Genomic DNA, 15,432 nt, shown 5'->3' on the forward strand with positions numbered 1-15,432 from the left:
GACAAGAGTTGCAATCACACCACGATAGCCTTGGAGTCAGTCACTCAGGTGTAAAGGAAGGGGAACTAGAGCAAGCTTCCTCTTCTTCACCCCACGTTCACCCTAGGAGGTGTAGATACATGAGAAAAATGAAAACTAGCGGAGTAAAGGGAACATCTGTCAAAATCACCCTGCAAGAAAGTAGTGGAGTTCAAATTCAAACACAGGCAGTTTGATTGAAAAGTTGGGAGAAAGCACCTGTACACCAGGAGGTGGAAAACTCAGGAGCCCCACCTTAGGATTCTGCCCACCACACCCAAAATAGATATAATTACCCTTATTTCTTGAGGAAACTGGTTCAGTAACATGACCAGAATTTTACATGCTGTAACTAATAAGTAGGGAGCCAGGATTTAAATCGCACCTGTCTCCACTCTGTCACACGGTGAACGGGAAACCACGCGGGTCTAGAGCTGCATACTTGGAAGCTGACTGGCAAACCAATTAAGAGCAAAGGCTCTAGGGTCTATTTTTCTGGTTCAAATCCGGCCTCCCTGCATACTCTCACAGAATCTTGAGCAAGTTATTTATTCCTTCCAGGGCTCCGTTTCCCAATCTATAAAATAGAGACGTAGCCACTTCCTTCAGGGGATCGTCCTGGGGATTAAATAAGTTCCTACATGTCAAACACTTACACCGGCACCTGGAGCCTTGTAAACTCTCAGACAATGTTGGCCTTTATCATCGTCTTTCTCACTTCCTCTACACCATGATTCTTTCAAGTGGAAACCTTGAAGGGCCTGAAAGAACACAACCACATTAACGGCCGTGTCTTGCCCTGTTCAAAGCCACGTCCACCTGTGGTATTGATTTGTTCTTCACAAGAACCCTGCAAGATCAGCAAAGCAAGTATCTTCTTGTTTAAGGAGGGGACTGACCAAGACATCAGTGCCCGGTTCAGCGTATCGACCAACTTGAATCAGTTAAAGTCGAGCAGAACCCTGGGTCCTGACCTTTGCTCCACTCTGCTTTATCTTCTGGAGTAGAGGTCCGAGACCACCCTTCCTTTGGCTGAAGCATCCAGAGTAGCTGTTCCTTGAGGCAATGTCACGGTACACGCGTGCATTTGTCTCCAAGTGGCTTCTCCTCCGTGAGAATGACCTGGCTGTGTGTGGCTTCCCCCACTTACCAGCTGGCGATCTTAGGCAAGTCATTTTGGTTTGCACGGGGATCATCACAGTGCCTCCCTCAAATGGTGACCACAAGGATTAAGGAAATCAGGTCAAGGTGTAAGCCCACTATCTATCTATAAGACATGCTTGACCCGTGTTAGCCATGAAAATCACTAGGTGGAACATAGATAAGAGGTGACACTGTGTCTTTAGTAGAAGAAGGCCCCATGTATCCTGTCCTAAAAGGTAGGCAGGAAGGCTTGGTCCCCTTGCAGTCTGTGGAGATGAGTGAACCAAATTATGATCAGCTTTGATAACATGTATATCTATTGTATCACAGTCACTACTTTTCAGAAATACAAATCATACTGCTTATCACATGTATTTATGCATAGGTGTGGGGTGTGGTTTTGGTTTTTTGCTTTTGCTGTGGTCTTTCAAACCTCTGGTATGAACTACAGATTTGTGTTTGCACATAGCTTCACCTGAGTTACTTCTGTGTAGTCAATAAACTGTATTTCTATGTAAGTTCCATTTCTTCAATAAATGTAAGATAAAAGATCAATTCCGAGAATAAAATAATTTAAAATCCTCTCAGAAAACAATATGGGTTTTTCACTTGCATAGTGGTGATCTGGTTTTAAGAATTAGAATCAGGCATGAAAATGAGTTAGTTGATTAGCTGATAACTTTTAAAACATGAGACAAGACTTTTATATATCTATGTTACTTTATCTACCAGCTTTCTTTTTTAAAGCTTTCTGCAAATTACCATGGCTTGTTTTAGATTAGTTATATTATACTATAAATATGTCCAGATGTTTTTGTTATTCTGTAATTTGTTGAGTTTTGGCTGAAGACTTTTTTAGATTTTTTCTTTCCCCCTTGTAATGATTGATTTCAAAGCTAGTGCTATATTTTGAATTGTTGTTGGGAATTTTTTTTTCCGTTGATTAGAAAAGAACCAACGATGGTTCTCTTAGCTGTGGAGATATAGCAGCTCTTAGAAACAGAGGCATAGTAATTTAATTTAATTTGTACTCGTTTCTGTAAGATAATAGCTAGAACATTGTAGATCATCACTAACAAAATATAAATTCATTAAGTAAATTATTTAAATGAATTAAAGAAGTATAACAGTTACATTTTGGTAAACATCTGAATCTACTGCTTAATCCAATAATGCCTATGACTACCTGCTCCGTGTCAGGGCTGGGGAAACATTCAGAGTCTGCCTTTGGGAGACAGATCATCGTAGAGGGGAAAGCGAAGCAAAGCATGTTTCCTTAAGATTAATATGTAACAGATTTTCCCTTCTGTACCTTTTGTTTTTCAGAGATTTATCTTACAACTTGCTAGAAGATTTACCCAGTTTTTCAGTCTGCCAAAAGCTTCAGAAAATGTATGTCTGTAAGAGTCTCTAAGTCACCTAGCAAAAACCAAGAGCCAAAACTCACATTTCCAGGGGTCATTGGTGTGCTTACCCTGTGGTTCACTGGGAAGACATCTGATGCTTTTTCTTCTTACGCACACAAGCTCTGACTGTATAGGATGGCTGTAAATTTGGGAGACATGGATGATATTATTTTACCATGCCTTATACTATAAGTAAAGCCTTTATTATGGTTTTTTTTTCCTGGTATACCTAATATAGTAATGAACTGAGTTTGTTTGAGCTTTGGTATTTTTCTAAACTTATACCTCCAATGAGTAGCATTATTTTTTAATATGACGGGACTTGTGTTTGCTTCCCAATAGTCACCTTCAGAGAAGGTGCCCTGTTTGTCGTATTTCAGGTGCCACCAATGCTCCTTAAACATGAAAGATTTTAGAATTCCCCTCTTAAAATTGCCTCCTCTATGAAACATCAGCCTTGTTGCTTTATAGTCATGTTTTGGTTCTTGATCAAAAAAATATTAACCATCTATCCTTTCCTACTTAATTTTTCTCTGAATGCTTTTGGACAATCAAGGGAGGGGAAAAAACCCATCTTTGGAAGGTAAAGATTTGACGCTTCTGAAAACGCTCAAAGAATATAAGAAAGGCTCAAAGGCAGAGCCAGGAGATGCAACCTCAAAGTGTTTGAATGATGTTGGCATTTTAGAACATAGGGAGTTCCCTCTGTGGCTCAGTGGTTAACGAGCCTGATTAGGATCCATGAGGATGTGGATTCGATCCCTGGCCTCACGCAGTGGGTTAAAGGATCCAGCATTGCCGTGAGCTGTGGTGTAGGTCGCAGATGCAGCTCAGAGCCCACGTTTTGCTGTGACTGTGGTGTAGTCCTGGGAACGTCCATATGCTACAGGTGCAGCCCTAAAAATCAAAAAAAAAAAAAAAAAATTTAAGCCTTAGATTCACCCAAAGGAGCTAGCTGCTTTGAAAGAGAGACAATACTTTTTTAAGTGTATAAATCGTTCTTTCTTAAATAAAAAGACATTTTTTTCCAATGGTCACTTGAGAGTCATACTTCATGTGGTCCTGTGACAGAGGGCAGGTAATTCCTCTGTGAAAGTTCTCTGAAGACTAATCTTTGAAACCAGTGACTTTGAAATCAATCTTTGGAACTCTGTCATTTCAGAGACCTACGACATAATGAAATCTGTGAAATTCAAGCGGACACTTTCCAGCAGTTGCTCGGCCTCCGATCTCTGTGAGTACCGCTTCCCAGTACCTTCCCAACATAGAGCACTGCTTTTCTTTTTCAGAGCTTCCCCTAACATTTTCTTTTCACCGTAATATGTGTACTCTTGGGCCTGTGTACATGTATTTGCTATGAAAAAGCAAACATTTTGCTCATGATCATTTCCAGGAACAAGTTCAAAAGTAGTAAATTTGCAATCTGCTTTCTGCCAGTCAGCAGACATGAAACTTCGATAAAGAGGAAGGAGGCCAAGCCATCGAATAGCCTATGAAATGTGTTTCTGTTCCTAGCCTGGACTTGGCAGAGACTGTTTTGCGTACAAGACTGGGATGACCACACAGTCCTTCCCGTCTGTTTTGCTTTGCTTTCCTGGTCAATTTTTCAATGTGAGTCTCTCTAAGTTCTTAAGAGTCACCTGGAGGTGACGGTAAAAAAAAAAAAAAAAAAAAAATGCTGAGTCCAGGTTCTCACCTGCCTCATGAGTTGGATTCTCTGGAGTATGGCCTGAGAACCTGCATTCTAACAAGAAAGGTTTGAGCACAACTGTCCTGGAAAATGCCTCTGCTGCACAGACTACTAAGATTTGTAAACATTCAATTCCATCGTATGATTGAAAATACTACATATTAACCATAAGTTTAAAAAAAAACCTCGGTAACAGACTTGTGGTGACAGTTTTAAAAAACTTTTCCATCCTGGAACTGAACTGCAGTGTAATTTTGGTGAGTGACGACAATGTATAATGTTTAAACTGCTGTATGTAGTTTCAAAAAACCTTTACCTTCCTAAAGTTTTTCTTAACATTTAAGAGATTATACTCTCATAAAATAATACTGTTCCTCAAAACATTTTTTTTGGCCACCCCCGCAGCATACGGAAGTTCCTGGGCCAGGAATCCAACCTGCACCACAGCAGTGACCCAAGCCACTGCAATGACAACACTGGATTCTTAACCCACTGAACCCCACGGGAACTCCACAAAACACTTTAAATTCTCCTTTAAGAATCACCGTCTCCCAAAAATTTGCATTGAAACCTACCTTGCTCTGAATTAAATTATGTGGCCTTTTCCTTACTTTTGGTCTTAAATCAGCTTGTGAAGTTCTTTTATTTTTTAAAATACATGTGCAACAAAAATACATTACCCACTTTTATAATCTGCTTTACTCACAGGTTGGAGTTCTGGCTGCTTCCAAAAGTTAGTTCTTTTTCAAAAGGTTGATATATTTGATAACACTGTATTGTATAACTGTATTTGCAATGAGAGTAGAACTTAAATATTTTTCACCAAAGAGCCATGGAATCACTCACCTGAATCACCATCATCCTCCTCCTAACTAACCTTTCCACCATCAGTCCCTACCCATTTATCTCATGCTCCAAAGAGAATCTTAAGTAGAAACTGAATGATGTTACTTCCCTTCTTCAAAACTCTTCATCGAGATGCAGCGGCAAAATGAATCCGACTAGGAACCATGAGGTTGAGGGTTCGATCCCTGGCCTTGCTCAGTGGGTTAAGGATCCAGCATTGCTGTGAGCTGTGGTGTAGGTCGCAGATGCTGCTCGGATCCCGCGTTGCTGTGGCTGTGGCGTAGCCTGGCAGCTATAGCACCAATTAGACCCCTAGCCTGGGAACCTCCATATGCCTCAGGAGCAGCCCTAGAGGGGAAAAAAAAAATTTCCAAACACTTTCTGTGCAGATCAGGGATTCTGAAGTTCGTCAGCTTGAGTTTGAATCTCAGCTCCTGAGATTACTCTGTGACCTGAAGCAAGTCACTTAATACTCACTCGGTGCTTTATTTCTTACCAGTAAAATGGGGCGAATGATAATATCTACGTCCTAGGTGTGTTAAGGGTTATGAGATAATCCTGTGGGGGGCTGGATATATGCAAAAGTATTATTATTGTTATTGTTATTGTTATCACTATTAGAACAAGTATATATCCTTTTGGGTATACAAGTGAGGGTTCTTTCAAAGGAATCAGAACTCACCCCAGATGGTTCAAATGAAGGGCCATCTGTGTAGGTACTGGAAGCAAGGGACAGGATGCAGAAACCAGCAATGTGACCAAGACTGGGGCTGAAGAGACACAGAGAGGAATGAATGGTGTTTCCAAAACCCAGGAAGAGCTGAGGCATGGAAGGGGGATGCCTTGGTTGAGAAAGAGACAAGATTGCAAAACAGAGGAGGAGACCACAAGTGCCCAACCTCTCTCTCCTCCAGGGGCCCCTCACTGGGAACCAAGAACTGTGGGGAGCTCTGCATGCAGTCTGAAGGGTCCGGGCAAGAGTGGAACTGATTCCCCCAGCACTGTTCACAAATAGGAATGGAATTACAGTCCTCTGAGCATATAAATTCTCCCATATTCACTTAAAACGCAGTCAAATCGCAGTAGAGCCCCAAGGCAAAACCTGGCCTATGTTCCTGATGTTCTGCTCTGGAAGCTCACCAAGGCACCCGTGTGCCACTCAGAGCCACCAGCAAGACTGACAGATGGCAGGGCTTGCGTCCCTCACTGGACACGTGTTGGATGAGCAGCTCCATAGAAGAAAGCCTCCTCTCGATTACCCACTTGTAGCTTGCCCACTCCTTCCAGGCCATTCCTTCCCCTCCTTAGCTGGAACTTTCTTTTGTTCTGAGATCAATGAAAGGAGCAAAATAAAAAGACTTCCGGTTTAATCTTATTTTATTATTTATTTATTTGTTTAGTGGACACACTCATGACCTATAGAAGTTCCCAAGCTAGGGGGTCGAATCAGAGCTGCGGCTTCTGGCCTATGTCACAGCCACAGCAACAGCAGATCCAAGCCACGTCTGTGACCTACACCACAACTCACAGCAATGCTGGATCCTCAACACACTGAGAGAGGCCAGGGATCTAACTCACATCCTCGTAAACACTATGTTGGGTTCTTAACCCACGGAGCCACAATGGGAACTCCAAAGCTTTCCGGTTTTCCCCAGTTTAGGGGGCCTTTCAAATGAGAATGTAAATATTTTGTGAATACCATTTATCCTGGGTAACTTAGGGGGCCCAATACTGTGAATAAATTACCTATTCGTGCTAGAGAAAGCTGCCAGGGATCACTTTCAGTTCCTCAGATGTCTACATTTTAGTTCCCCTTATGAGTTATGCATTGTAAAAATACGAATTTTAAGTTTATTGCTCTTTTTTTAAATACGGAAGTTCTTATTCCTGTGAAGTTATCATTATATATATGTCTGGGGCAGGGGGGAGTGAATTTTATTTCTAATAAATGCTAGCCTCTCTTTCCTTCATTTCTCAGTTAAGAATTTAAATGTATGTCCCCTCTACCGAAAATGTTTTTGAAAGTATTTCTGTGTTGCTCTTAAAGTCTGACATACATGGACAATGTACACAAATTCTTGCTGAGTTCCATTGCTTGTCCGGGGACATTTTATAACATAAAATTTACTTGCCTGTCAGAGGAAGAGCCTCAGAAGTTCCCGTCTCTTCCGACTCCCCAACCCCCACTCATCTTAAAAAGACCCTAATAAAATTTTACAACCATGTTAAAGTCAACTTTTTAGCAAGAAGAGAGTAAAAACTAAAATATCCACCTGAATGATTTCCCTGAATTGATTTAAACAAGGTTGCTTTAAAATTCTCTCTTTACCCATTTTTTGCTGTGAATATCTGCATCTGAAGGATGATGTGGTAAGCTGTTTCTGTCTTGAAGGTAAATTAATTTTTTTTAGATAAATGAATATATACGGTAAAACTTCACGTGGTTTTCTTTTCTATAAGCCTCTCACTTGCCCTTTTTTTCTTTTTTAATAGGAATTTAGCTTGGAACAAAATTGCCACTATTCACCCCAATGCATTTTCCACCTTGCCATCTCTAAGAAAGCTGTGAGTATTTCATTTGTTTATGGTATATCTTTTAATAACTGGGTACCATCTATCACAGCCTAGTAAAAATATTGGTTCTGCTGAAGAAGCCCACAGGGTACAGAATGCCCAGTCCTCAGCTTCACTAGAGCTGGATCAAACCAGAAAGGAGCCCCCCTGCCCCTCTAGGGTCATGGGGGCCCTTACGTGGATAAATGAAGACCTGGGTGACAGCTGGTTCTGGTTACTGAGGTGAAGTTTTTCATTTTTTTTGCTGAGCTATCAGGTGGAATGGAATAAAAATGTCAGTTCAGTGCTAAAGGGCTTTCATTTTACATTTTGCCCTCTTGACTAACAGAAAATCTCCCTGCCCATCTTCTTTTTCCTCCCTCTCCACATCTCGCTCCTTCCTCTCCCCCTTCTTCTGCATCTCACAGAGGAAGGAGGAATTGGTCAGACAGAAGTTAATGCGAGAAGGAAGAAAATAAACCCCTGACAATGTTGTCCCCCTCCCCCTCTAACTTGATCCCGTCCGCATCACTTTTCAAATTAGATGCAGCACCTCCCCCTTGTTTTGAGATGTCCCCACCTGGCAAAATTCAGCTGAATAGAGAAATTACAATTTGGACGTGATTAACACATTTTTCCTCCTGCAATTCTGGTTGTAAATTAAAGAAAAGAAAAGCTGTCGGGAGCTAAAACCAAAATGGTTCTTCGTACCGTCAAGCGTAAGGACCCTGCTTAGAAGTTTTTATGGAGCAGTTTAATAATCTTTAGGTTGCTTTTTTAACATAATCGTTTTATACTCACACCGACTAAAAGCCAATTGTTGTTTGATGTTTTGCAGGGACCTATCGTCCAACCGCCTGTCGTCCTTTCCTGTAACTGGGTTACATGGTTTAACTCACTTAAAATTAACAGGAAATCATGCCTTACAGAGCTTGATATCATCTGAAAACTTTCCAGAACTCAAGTGAGTTTGTCATTAAAACTAATAAGATACATTTGTGGTCATGTGAAATAATAGATGTGTTAGAGTGGTTTTCAAAATTTATGGGCCTCTTTTGAATTGCATTTCATTGCCTTCAAGTCCCCCACCCCTGGGGCATTGATAGGACAAGCCCTGGGGTGGGAGATGTGTCTTCCTGACCACATTTCCTTTCTTTCTCAAAGATGCCACCTGGAATCACAGAGTTAATGGAAAGAATCTGAAAACCAATGATCCATGGGTATAAACTAGCATATGTAATTAAATAACATTATAACATAATTGTACTCCTGTTTACATTTTAAAATTCATCTATCTGTATATGTAGGTTCTAATAAAATGGACTAAATTAATATTGGTTTGAGGAAGTAATGCTTTTTAAAACCTGTTATGCTTATTAGCAATAAAGAAGTCCTTTGAAAGATTTTACATATATATATGTATATATATTCTATATATGTATTTTAAGCCACACCACTTTTTAACCTGCTTTTAAAACCATAACTCCAGGAGTTCCTGTTGTGGCGCAGTGGTTAACAAATCCGACTAGGAACCATGAGGTTGTGGGTTCGATCCCTGGCCTTGCTCAGTGGTTAAAGGATCTGGCGTTGCTGTGAGCTGTGGTGTAGGTTGCAGATGCGGCTCAGATCCCGAGTTGCTATGGCTCCGGTGTAGGGCGGCAGCTACAGCTCTGATTGGACCCCTAGCCTGGGAACCTCCATATGCCGCAGGAGCGGCCCTAAAAATGGCAATAAATAAATAAATAAATAAATAAAACCATAACTCTAAAAGAGAGTTCAGAAAATAGAAGAGAGAAAACAAAGTCTAAAAATACCCCCTAAACAACTCTTTATGTTATTTCCTTCCAGATTTTATTTCCAGTGAATTTTTAATTGTTAGAATCACAGTATGTATACAAACCTGTATCATGTTTTTGTCACTTAACATTATGTCATACCATAACCACTTTTTAATGGTGCTACAATTTACCTAGCAGTCACTTCTTAATGATTTTATTATGGAAATTTCCAAACACAAAAGTAGGGAAAACAGTATAATCAACATTTTATGGCAATAATTTGAATAACTACATTGTTATTACGAATGAATTGCACTGTAATCATCTCTATGCACATAATTAATATTTTAGATTGTTTATTAAGGCTAAAATTCACAGGCAGAATTATTGAATGAAACACTATATTTAATTATCTATTTCTTTAAATGTATGTTTTTGTCTTGGTTTTGTTCATTTAAAGGGTTATAGAAATGCCTTATGCATACCAGTGCTGTGTATTTGGAGTGTGTGAAAATGTCTATAAAATTTCTAATCAGTGGAATAAAGCTGACAACAACAGTGCAGATGACCTTCATAAAAAAGATGCCGGAATGTTTCAAGTTCAAGGTAAAACCTACTATGTCACTGTGATGAAACTGTGTCTGAAAGGGGCTTGAAAAGTCATCAAACAGATCCACTGAATGCCAGACAAGGCCCTATGTAACCAATCCCACTTTTTAAAGATTCTCAGAGAAAGAGGAAACCCCTTTAGGATTCATTCTAAAATTTCATCTTTTCCGTAAGTGAATTCTTAATAATACCTATAATTAGATCCCATTTAGCATACATTGTCCTCAGGGGTAAATATTATTATTAATATTTTCATCAACTTTAAAGAGGGCCCCATGCCATGTGGATATCTTTTTCCGAAATGCTCCTGAGCATTTTTCTTCAGGAGAGAAAATCCATTCTTATTCTTCCAGTTGGAGGAGGTAAAAGATACAGACATTTCAGATGCCTCCATATTTCAGCAGAAGGGCTTAAGAATCCAAGTTCTTATGCAAGCAATCCTAACACGTCCTTCCCTCCTACCCCCCACAGGGCTGTCAGGAGAGTGAAATGAGATAATGTCTGTAAAGCACTTGGCTTTCCTTGAAGTAAGACCTGACTTAAATAGACAACAATGCACCTCAAATCATACCTGTGGTAATGAGGAGGTGCCAGGCAGCTCCCACTCTCCTTTCCCTGCCAACCCTGCAAGTTTGCACAGAGTCTAAACAGACCGGCTCTTCTTCCTTTGGGTGTTAATGATTTGTTGATTCCCAAGCAAGTATGATTCAGTCTGTCTGCACATTATCTTGACTTTTCTTCCTGCGCACCTTTCTGATTAAGGAGCTGATATTATGGCCCTTGATTTTTTTTTTTGTTTTGTTTTAGGTTACAGCATGTGTCTTGCTCTTGTTCTGGCTTTCATTTTTGCTTTTCCTGCTTTACCCACCCTGATTTCTACTATGTTTATTCACATACACACTCTCCTCACCAACAAAAACAAAAACAAACAAAAACAATTAGAGTGTCTACTATGTGCCAGGCACTGTTCTAGGCCCCAGAGACACACAATGAACAAAAGGGACAAAGTTCTTCAAGGAGTTTATTTTCAAGGGCAGTGATTCTCAACCCTTGACCGACCCTAGATTGGAATCACATGGAAGCTTTTTAAAAACACTGATGTTTGGGAGTCCCCGTCATGGCTCAGTGGTTAACGAATCAGACCAGCATCCATGAGGACTCAGGTTGAATCCCTGGCCTTGTTCAGTGGGTTAAGGGTCTGGCAGTGCCATGAGCTGTGGTGTCAGTTGCAGACGTGGCTCAGATCTTGCATTGCTGTGGCTGTGGTGTAGGCCGGCAGCTACAGCTCCAATTTGAGCCCTAGCTTGGGAACCTCCATATGCTGCAGGTGCAGCCCTAAATAATAATAATAATGATGATGATGATAATAAAATAAAAACACTGATATTCAAGCCATACACCAAAACAACCAAATCAGCCTCTTTAAGAAAGTGCATGAGATCCCAAAACTCCTATTTCATGGATAGCTAATCCAAGCACCAAGCAGATTTGTCCTCTGTTAAGAACTCCCCAGAAAAGACTGAAACTTACTTATTCGCCCTCTTGTGTTCAGAGAACACAGCCCAGAACATCTGCACTGTAGCCATCTATGTATTAGAAAATTGGATAAAGTGGTTCTTCACTGAATGGCGAGGTCCACACTCTCTCGCTAATTTAGGTCAGTGCAATTAGGAGCCAGCGTGAGCTCCAGGGAACAAAAACAGAATGAGAGAGCTTCAATGTTATGACCAGGAGTCCAGGGTTATTGTCCTTTGCACCCAGTTCTGCTGGAATACTGTGTCATAAAGTAGCTTGAGTAGAACATCCAAAAGCTACTTAATAATAGACTTGCAAGAAAACGCAGGGAGAAATGGGACGTCTGACCTTCAGTTCCCTTTGTGACATTTCATGTCTCTGGGACAATCTAGGACACTCCTCCCTGGGAGCTGGTCCCCGAAAAGAGAGAGAGAAGTAATCATTCCAGAACTTCTTATTCCTGCAGATGAGCGTGATCTTGAAGATTTCTTGCTTGACTTTGAGGAAGACCTGAAAGCCCTACATTCCGTGCAGTGTACACCTTCCCCAGGTGAGAAAAGCATCAGACCTGCCTCAGCAGCAGTAACCCCCCTTCATTCTAAGACCATCAATGACATTTTGGCTACACTTCAAAGCAAAATCTGTGCACCTTTGCAGCTCATCAGTATCTCCTGGGGACTTTTAAAAATACAAATGTTTGTTCCCTGGAGTTGGCCTCCAGTCTAGAATTTTTGTGGAAGACTTTTGATTTGGATCAATGGGAATTAAAGAAACAGTAATGTAGTTTAGAAGTAAATATGATTTTTAAATGATATTAGCAATTTAGCCTGAACAGGTCTGCCACTGTCTTGCTTCATCTAATCACTGATTTTTGACAGTGATTTCTTTGAGGTCTTCCCTAAATAGCTATTTGGTTAAAGCAAGTAATTTTTAAGGGTAAGTACAAAATATCCATATATATTGTTCACTTAATTGTTTGTCCCATTCCCTAAAATAGGAGAGGCCAGTTGAAAAAAAAAAAAAAAAAAGACAGCTGGGTTGATATTTTCTTTTCCACAATTTGATTGTTCCTTGCTCCCAAACATCAAATGTCAGTCTAAACCTAAAAACATTTTCATAAAATGCACCTTCATACAACTCATACTTTCTCTTCTCTAATCTGAGCAGCAGCTGTGACCTATGCCACAGCTGCTGCAATGCCGGATCCTTAACCCATTGTGCCAGGCATTGAACCCAGCGCCACGACACAGACAATGCAGGATCCTTAACCCTCCCTGTGCAGTGGGAACTCCTTACAGAACCTTTTTGAAGCATCCTGGAAAAATATAACTAAAAAAAGCTCAGGAGACCTGGCTTTTTCCCTGGCCCCAACACTGCTGTATTTGAGGGACCTGAATCAAGTGATTTAAACTTCCTGTCTCCATTTCTCTGGGAATGGCTTGAAAACCTGGGCATGTGGCATGTTCACCTTTACATTACATAGTGGTTTAATAAAGTGAAGCATGCCCCAAGGGAACTGTGTATGACCATGGCTGTTACTGGCCTCTATCTCTCAGTGTCCTAATAAGAGAAACAAAACGGGGACTGGGCAAAAGTTGAGAACCCTAACTGATACCCACTCTTTTTTTCCTTGGACTTCTAGGCCCCTTCAAACTTTGCGAATACCTGTTAGGTAGCTGGCTGATCCGAATTGGAGTGTGGACCATAGCAGTTTTGGCACTTACTTGTAACACCTTGGTGACCTCCACAGTGTTCAGAGCCCCTCTGTACATTTCCTCCATAAAACTGTTAATCGGGTTGATAGCGGCGGCCAACACGCTCATGGGGGTTTCCAGTGCGGTGCTGGCTGCCGTGGATGCCTTTACTTTTGGCAGCTTTGCGCGGCACGGAGCGTGGTGGGAGCAGGGGGTCGGTTGCCAAATCGTTGGGTTTTTGTCCATTTTTGCCTCGGAATCCTCCGTTTTCCTGCTTACTCTGGCAGCCCTGGAGCGAGGGTTCTCTGTGAAATGCTCTGCGAAATTCGAAATGAAAACTCCCTCCTCCAGCCTGAAAGCAGCCCTTGTCCTCTGCGCCCTGCTGGCCCTGACCATCGCGGCGGTTCCCCTGCTGGGCGGTAGCGAGTACAGCGCCTCCCCGCTCTGCCTGCCGCTGCCCTTTGGGGAGCCCAGCGCCATGGGCTACGTGGTGGCCCTCGTCTTGCTCAATTCCCTTTGCTTCCTGGTGATGACCATCGCCTACACCAAGCTCTACTGCAGTTTGGAAAAGGGAGACCTGGAGAACATCTTGGACTGTTCTATGGTGAAGCACATTGCTCTGTTGCTCTTCACCAACTGTATCCTTTACTGCCCAGTGGCTTTCTTGTCCTTCTCCTCTTTACTGAACCTCACATTCATCAGCCCTGAAGTAATTAAGTTTATCCTTCTGGTGATTGTCCCGCTTCCTGCATGTCTCAATCCCCTTCTCTACATCCTCTTCAATCCTCACTTTAAGGAGGATCTGGGGAGCCTGGGAAAGCAAACCCCCTTCTGGACAAGATCCAAACACACAAGCCTGATGTCTATTAACTCGGATGATGTTGAGAAACAGTCCTGTGACTCCACCCAAGCCTTGGTACCCTTCACCGGTGCCAGCATAGCCTACGACCTGCCTTCCAATTCCGGGTCACCGGCAGCTTATCCAATGACCGAAAGCTGTCATCTCTCTTCCGTGGCATTTGTCCCATGTCTCTAATTAACATGTGAGAGAATAAGGTTTCCAAAATTGAAAACCCAAAAATGTGAGATTGAGTACATCAGAGTAGTAACTAAAAAGAGATGAATGGAAACTTGATTTTAAAAAAAATCAATCTCTCAGTGTCAAAAAGCTGAGAATTATTGATACTGGAGAGTGGAAAACAAGTCTAAATGCTGCTTATATAATTTGTTCCGCTACGATAGATCAGTCACACGATTCAGGTAAGCCTAAATATATATAATATTTAAAAAACAGATTGCAATGTTCAAAAAATTCTCCATGATTTCAATGGAATTCTTTTCCAGCTCACTAATTTAAGGATTTGCTGGGGGTGGGGGGGTCACTTACTTACAAAAAAGATTTTAAACTTGAAAACGCTATGTTTGGAGGTATTAGGAAAATAAGGATTTTAAATGGCATGTGTTACTAAGTAATGGTTGTGACCAGTAGGATTTCATTTTAACGACCATATGGAGAGGTTTTAGTACTCTTCCACCTTTTCTCAGAAAGGATCCTCCAGGTAACCAGTCTTCCTGTGAATGGATAACATAAGGCACTATTCATTCATATTCACATCATTTTTAGTGATGCTAGATTTTATGTATCGGCACTAGATAGTTCCACCTGTAGTAGAATTAAACTGCTTACAAATATTTGGAAAGGAAAATGAACTTAAATTCTTCAATTGCCGTGAAGGCAATTGTGTACAGATGAGGTTTGCCTTGTCTAATTCATGTTTAACTTCTTGGTGCCCAGAGGTCAGAAGAAAAGTCCATTGCCAGCAATGGACATACTTAGAAAAGATGGCTAGCAACCTGGGATGTCTTTTCCCCCTGGGTGAATGCACATTTTTCGCAGAAGGTTTTATCAGTTGATTCAGACTGATGTGCATCATGAGGTAATTATCAAAGGCAGACACAACATAAATGAAATTCACTGACATAACTTCGCACATGTATCTCTAGTAGCTTTAGCAACAGTGTCTGAAACCACTTTTGACTCAACAGAAACTTGGCAACACCTTATCCTGTCTATTTAGCTTGGTTTTAGCTATGTTGTCTTTGGATCAGCCCACTTGATGTCAGGAAGATGACTTCTCTGCTTATTCCATATTTAATATACATGTTAGGTATTATAAGAG

The 15,432-nt window shown here is 41.2% G+C and overlaps 1 protein-coding gene across 2 annotated transcripts in view; it reads left to right on the top strand.

Moving 5' to 3' along the window:
* The window catches only part of LGR5 (leucine rich repeat containing G protein-coupled receptor 5), a 131,978-nt gene extending 116,827 nt beyond the window's left edge, over positions 1–15,151 (top strand). Inside the window, exons 11-17 of one of the 2 annotated variants that reach the window (XM_021090898.1) lie at positions 2,488–2,553; positions 3,730–3,801; positions 7,597–7,668; positions 8,495–8,620; positions 9,895–10,040; positions 12,025–12,108; positions 13,201–15,151. In XM_021090898.1, the coding sequence (XP_020946557.1) occupies positions 2,488–2,553; positions 3,730–3,801; positions 7,597–7,668; positions 8,495–8,620; positions 9,895–10,040; positions 12,025–12,108; positions 13,201–14,288 (1,654 nt within the window). In that variant the 3' untranslated portion in view covers positions 14,289–15,151. The remainder of the gene's footprint in view (positions 1–2,487; positions 2,554–3,729; positions 3,802–7,596; positions 7,669–8,494; positions 8,621–9,894; positions 10,041–12,024; positions 12,109–13,200) is intronic. The other variant, NM_001315762.1, reaches the window with a different exon arrangement.

This window comes from Sus scrofa, chromosome 5 (assembly GCF_000003025.6).
Source record: "Sus scrofa isolate TJ Tabasco breed Duroc chromosome 5, Sscrofa11.1, whole genome shotgun sequence".
In the NCBI taxonomy this organism is placed as follows: domain Eukaryota; kingdom Metazoa; phylum Chordata; class Mammalia; order Artiodactyla; family Suidae; genus Sus; species Sus scrofa.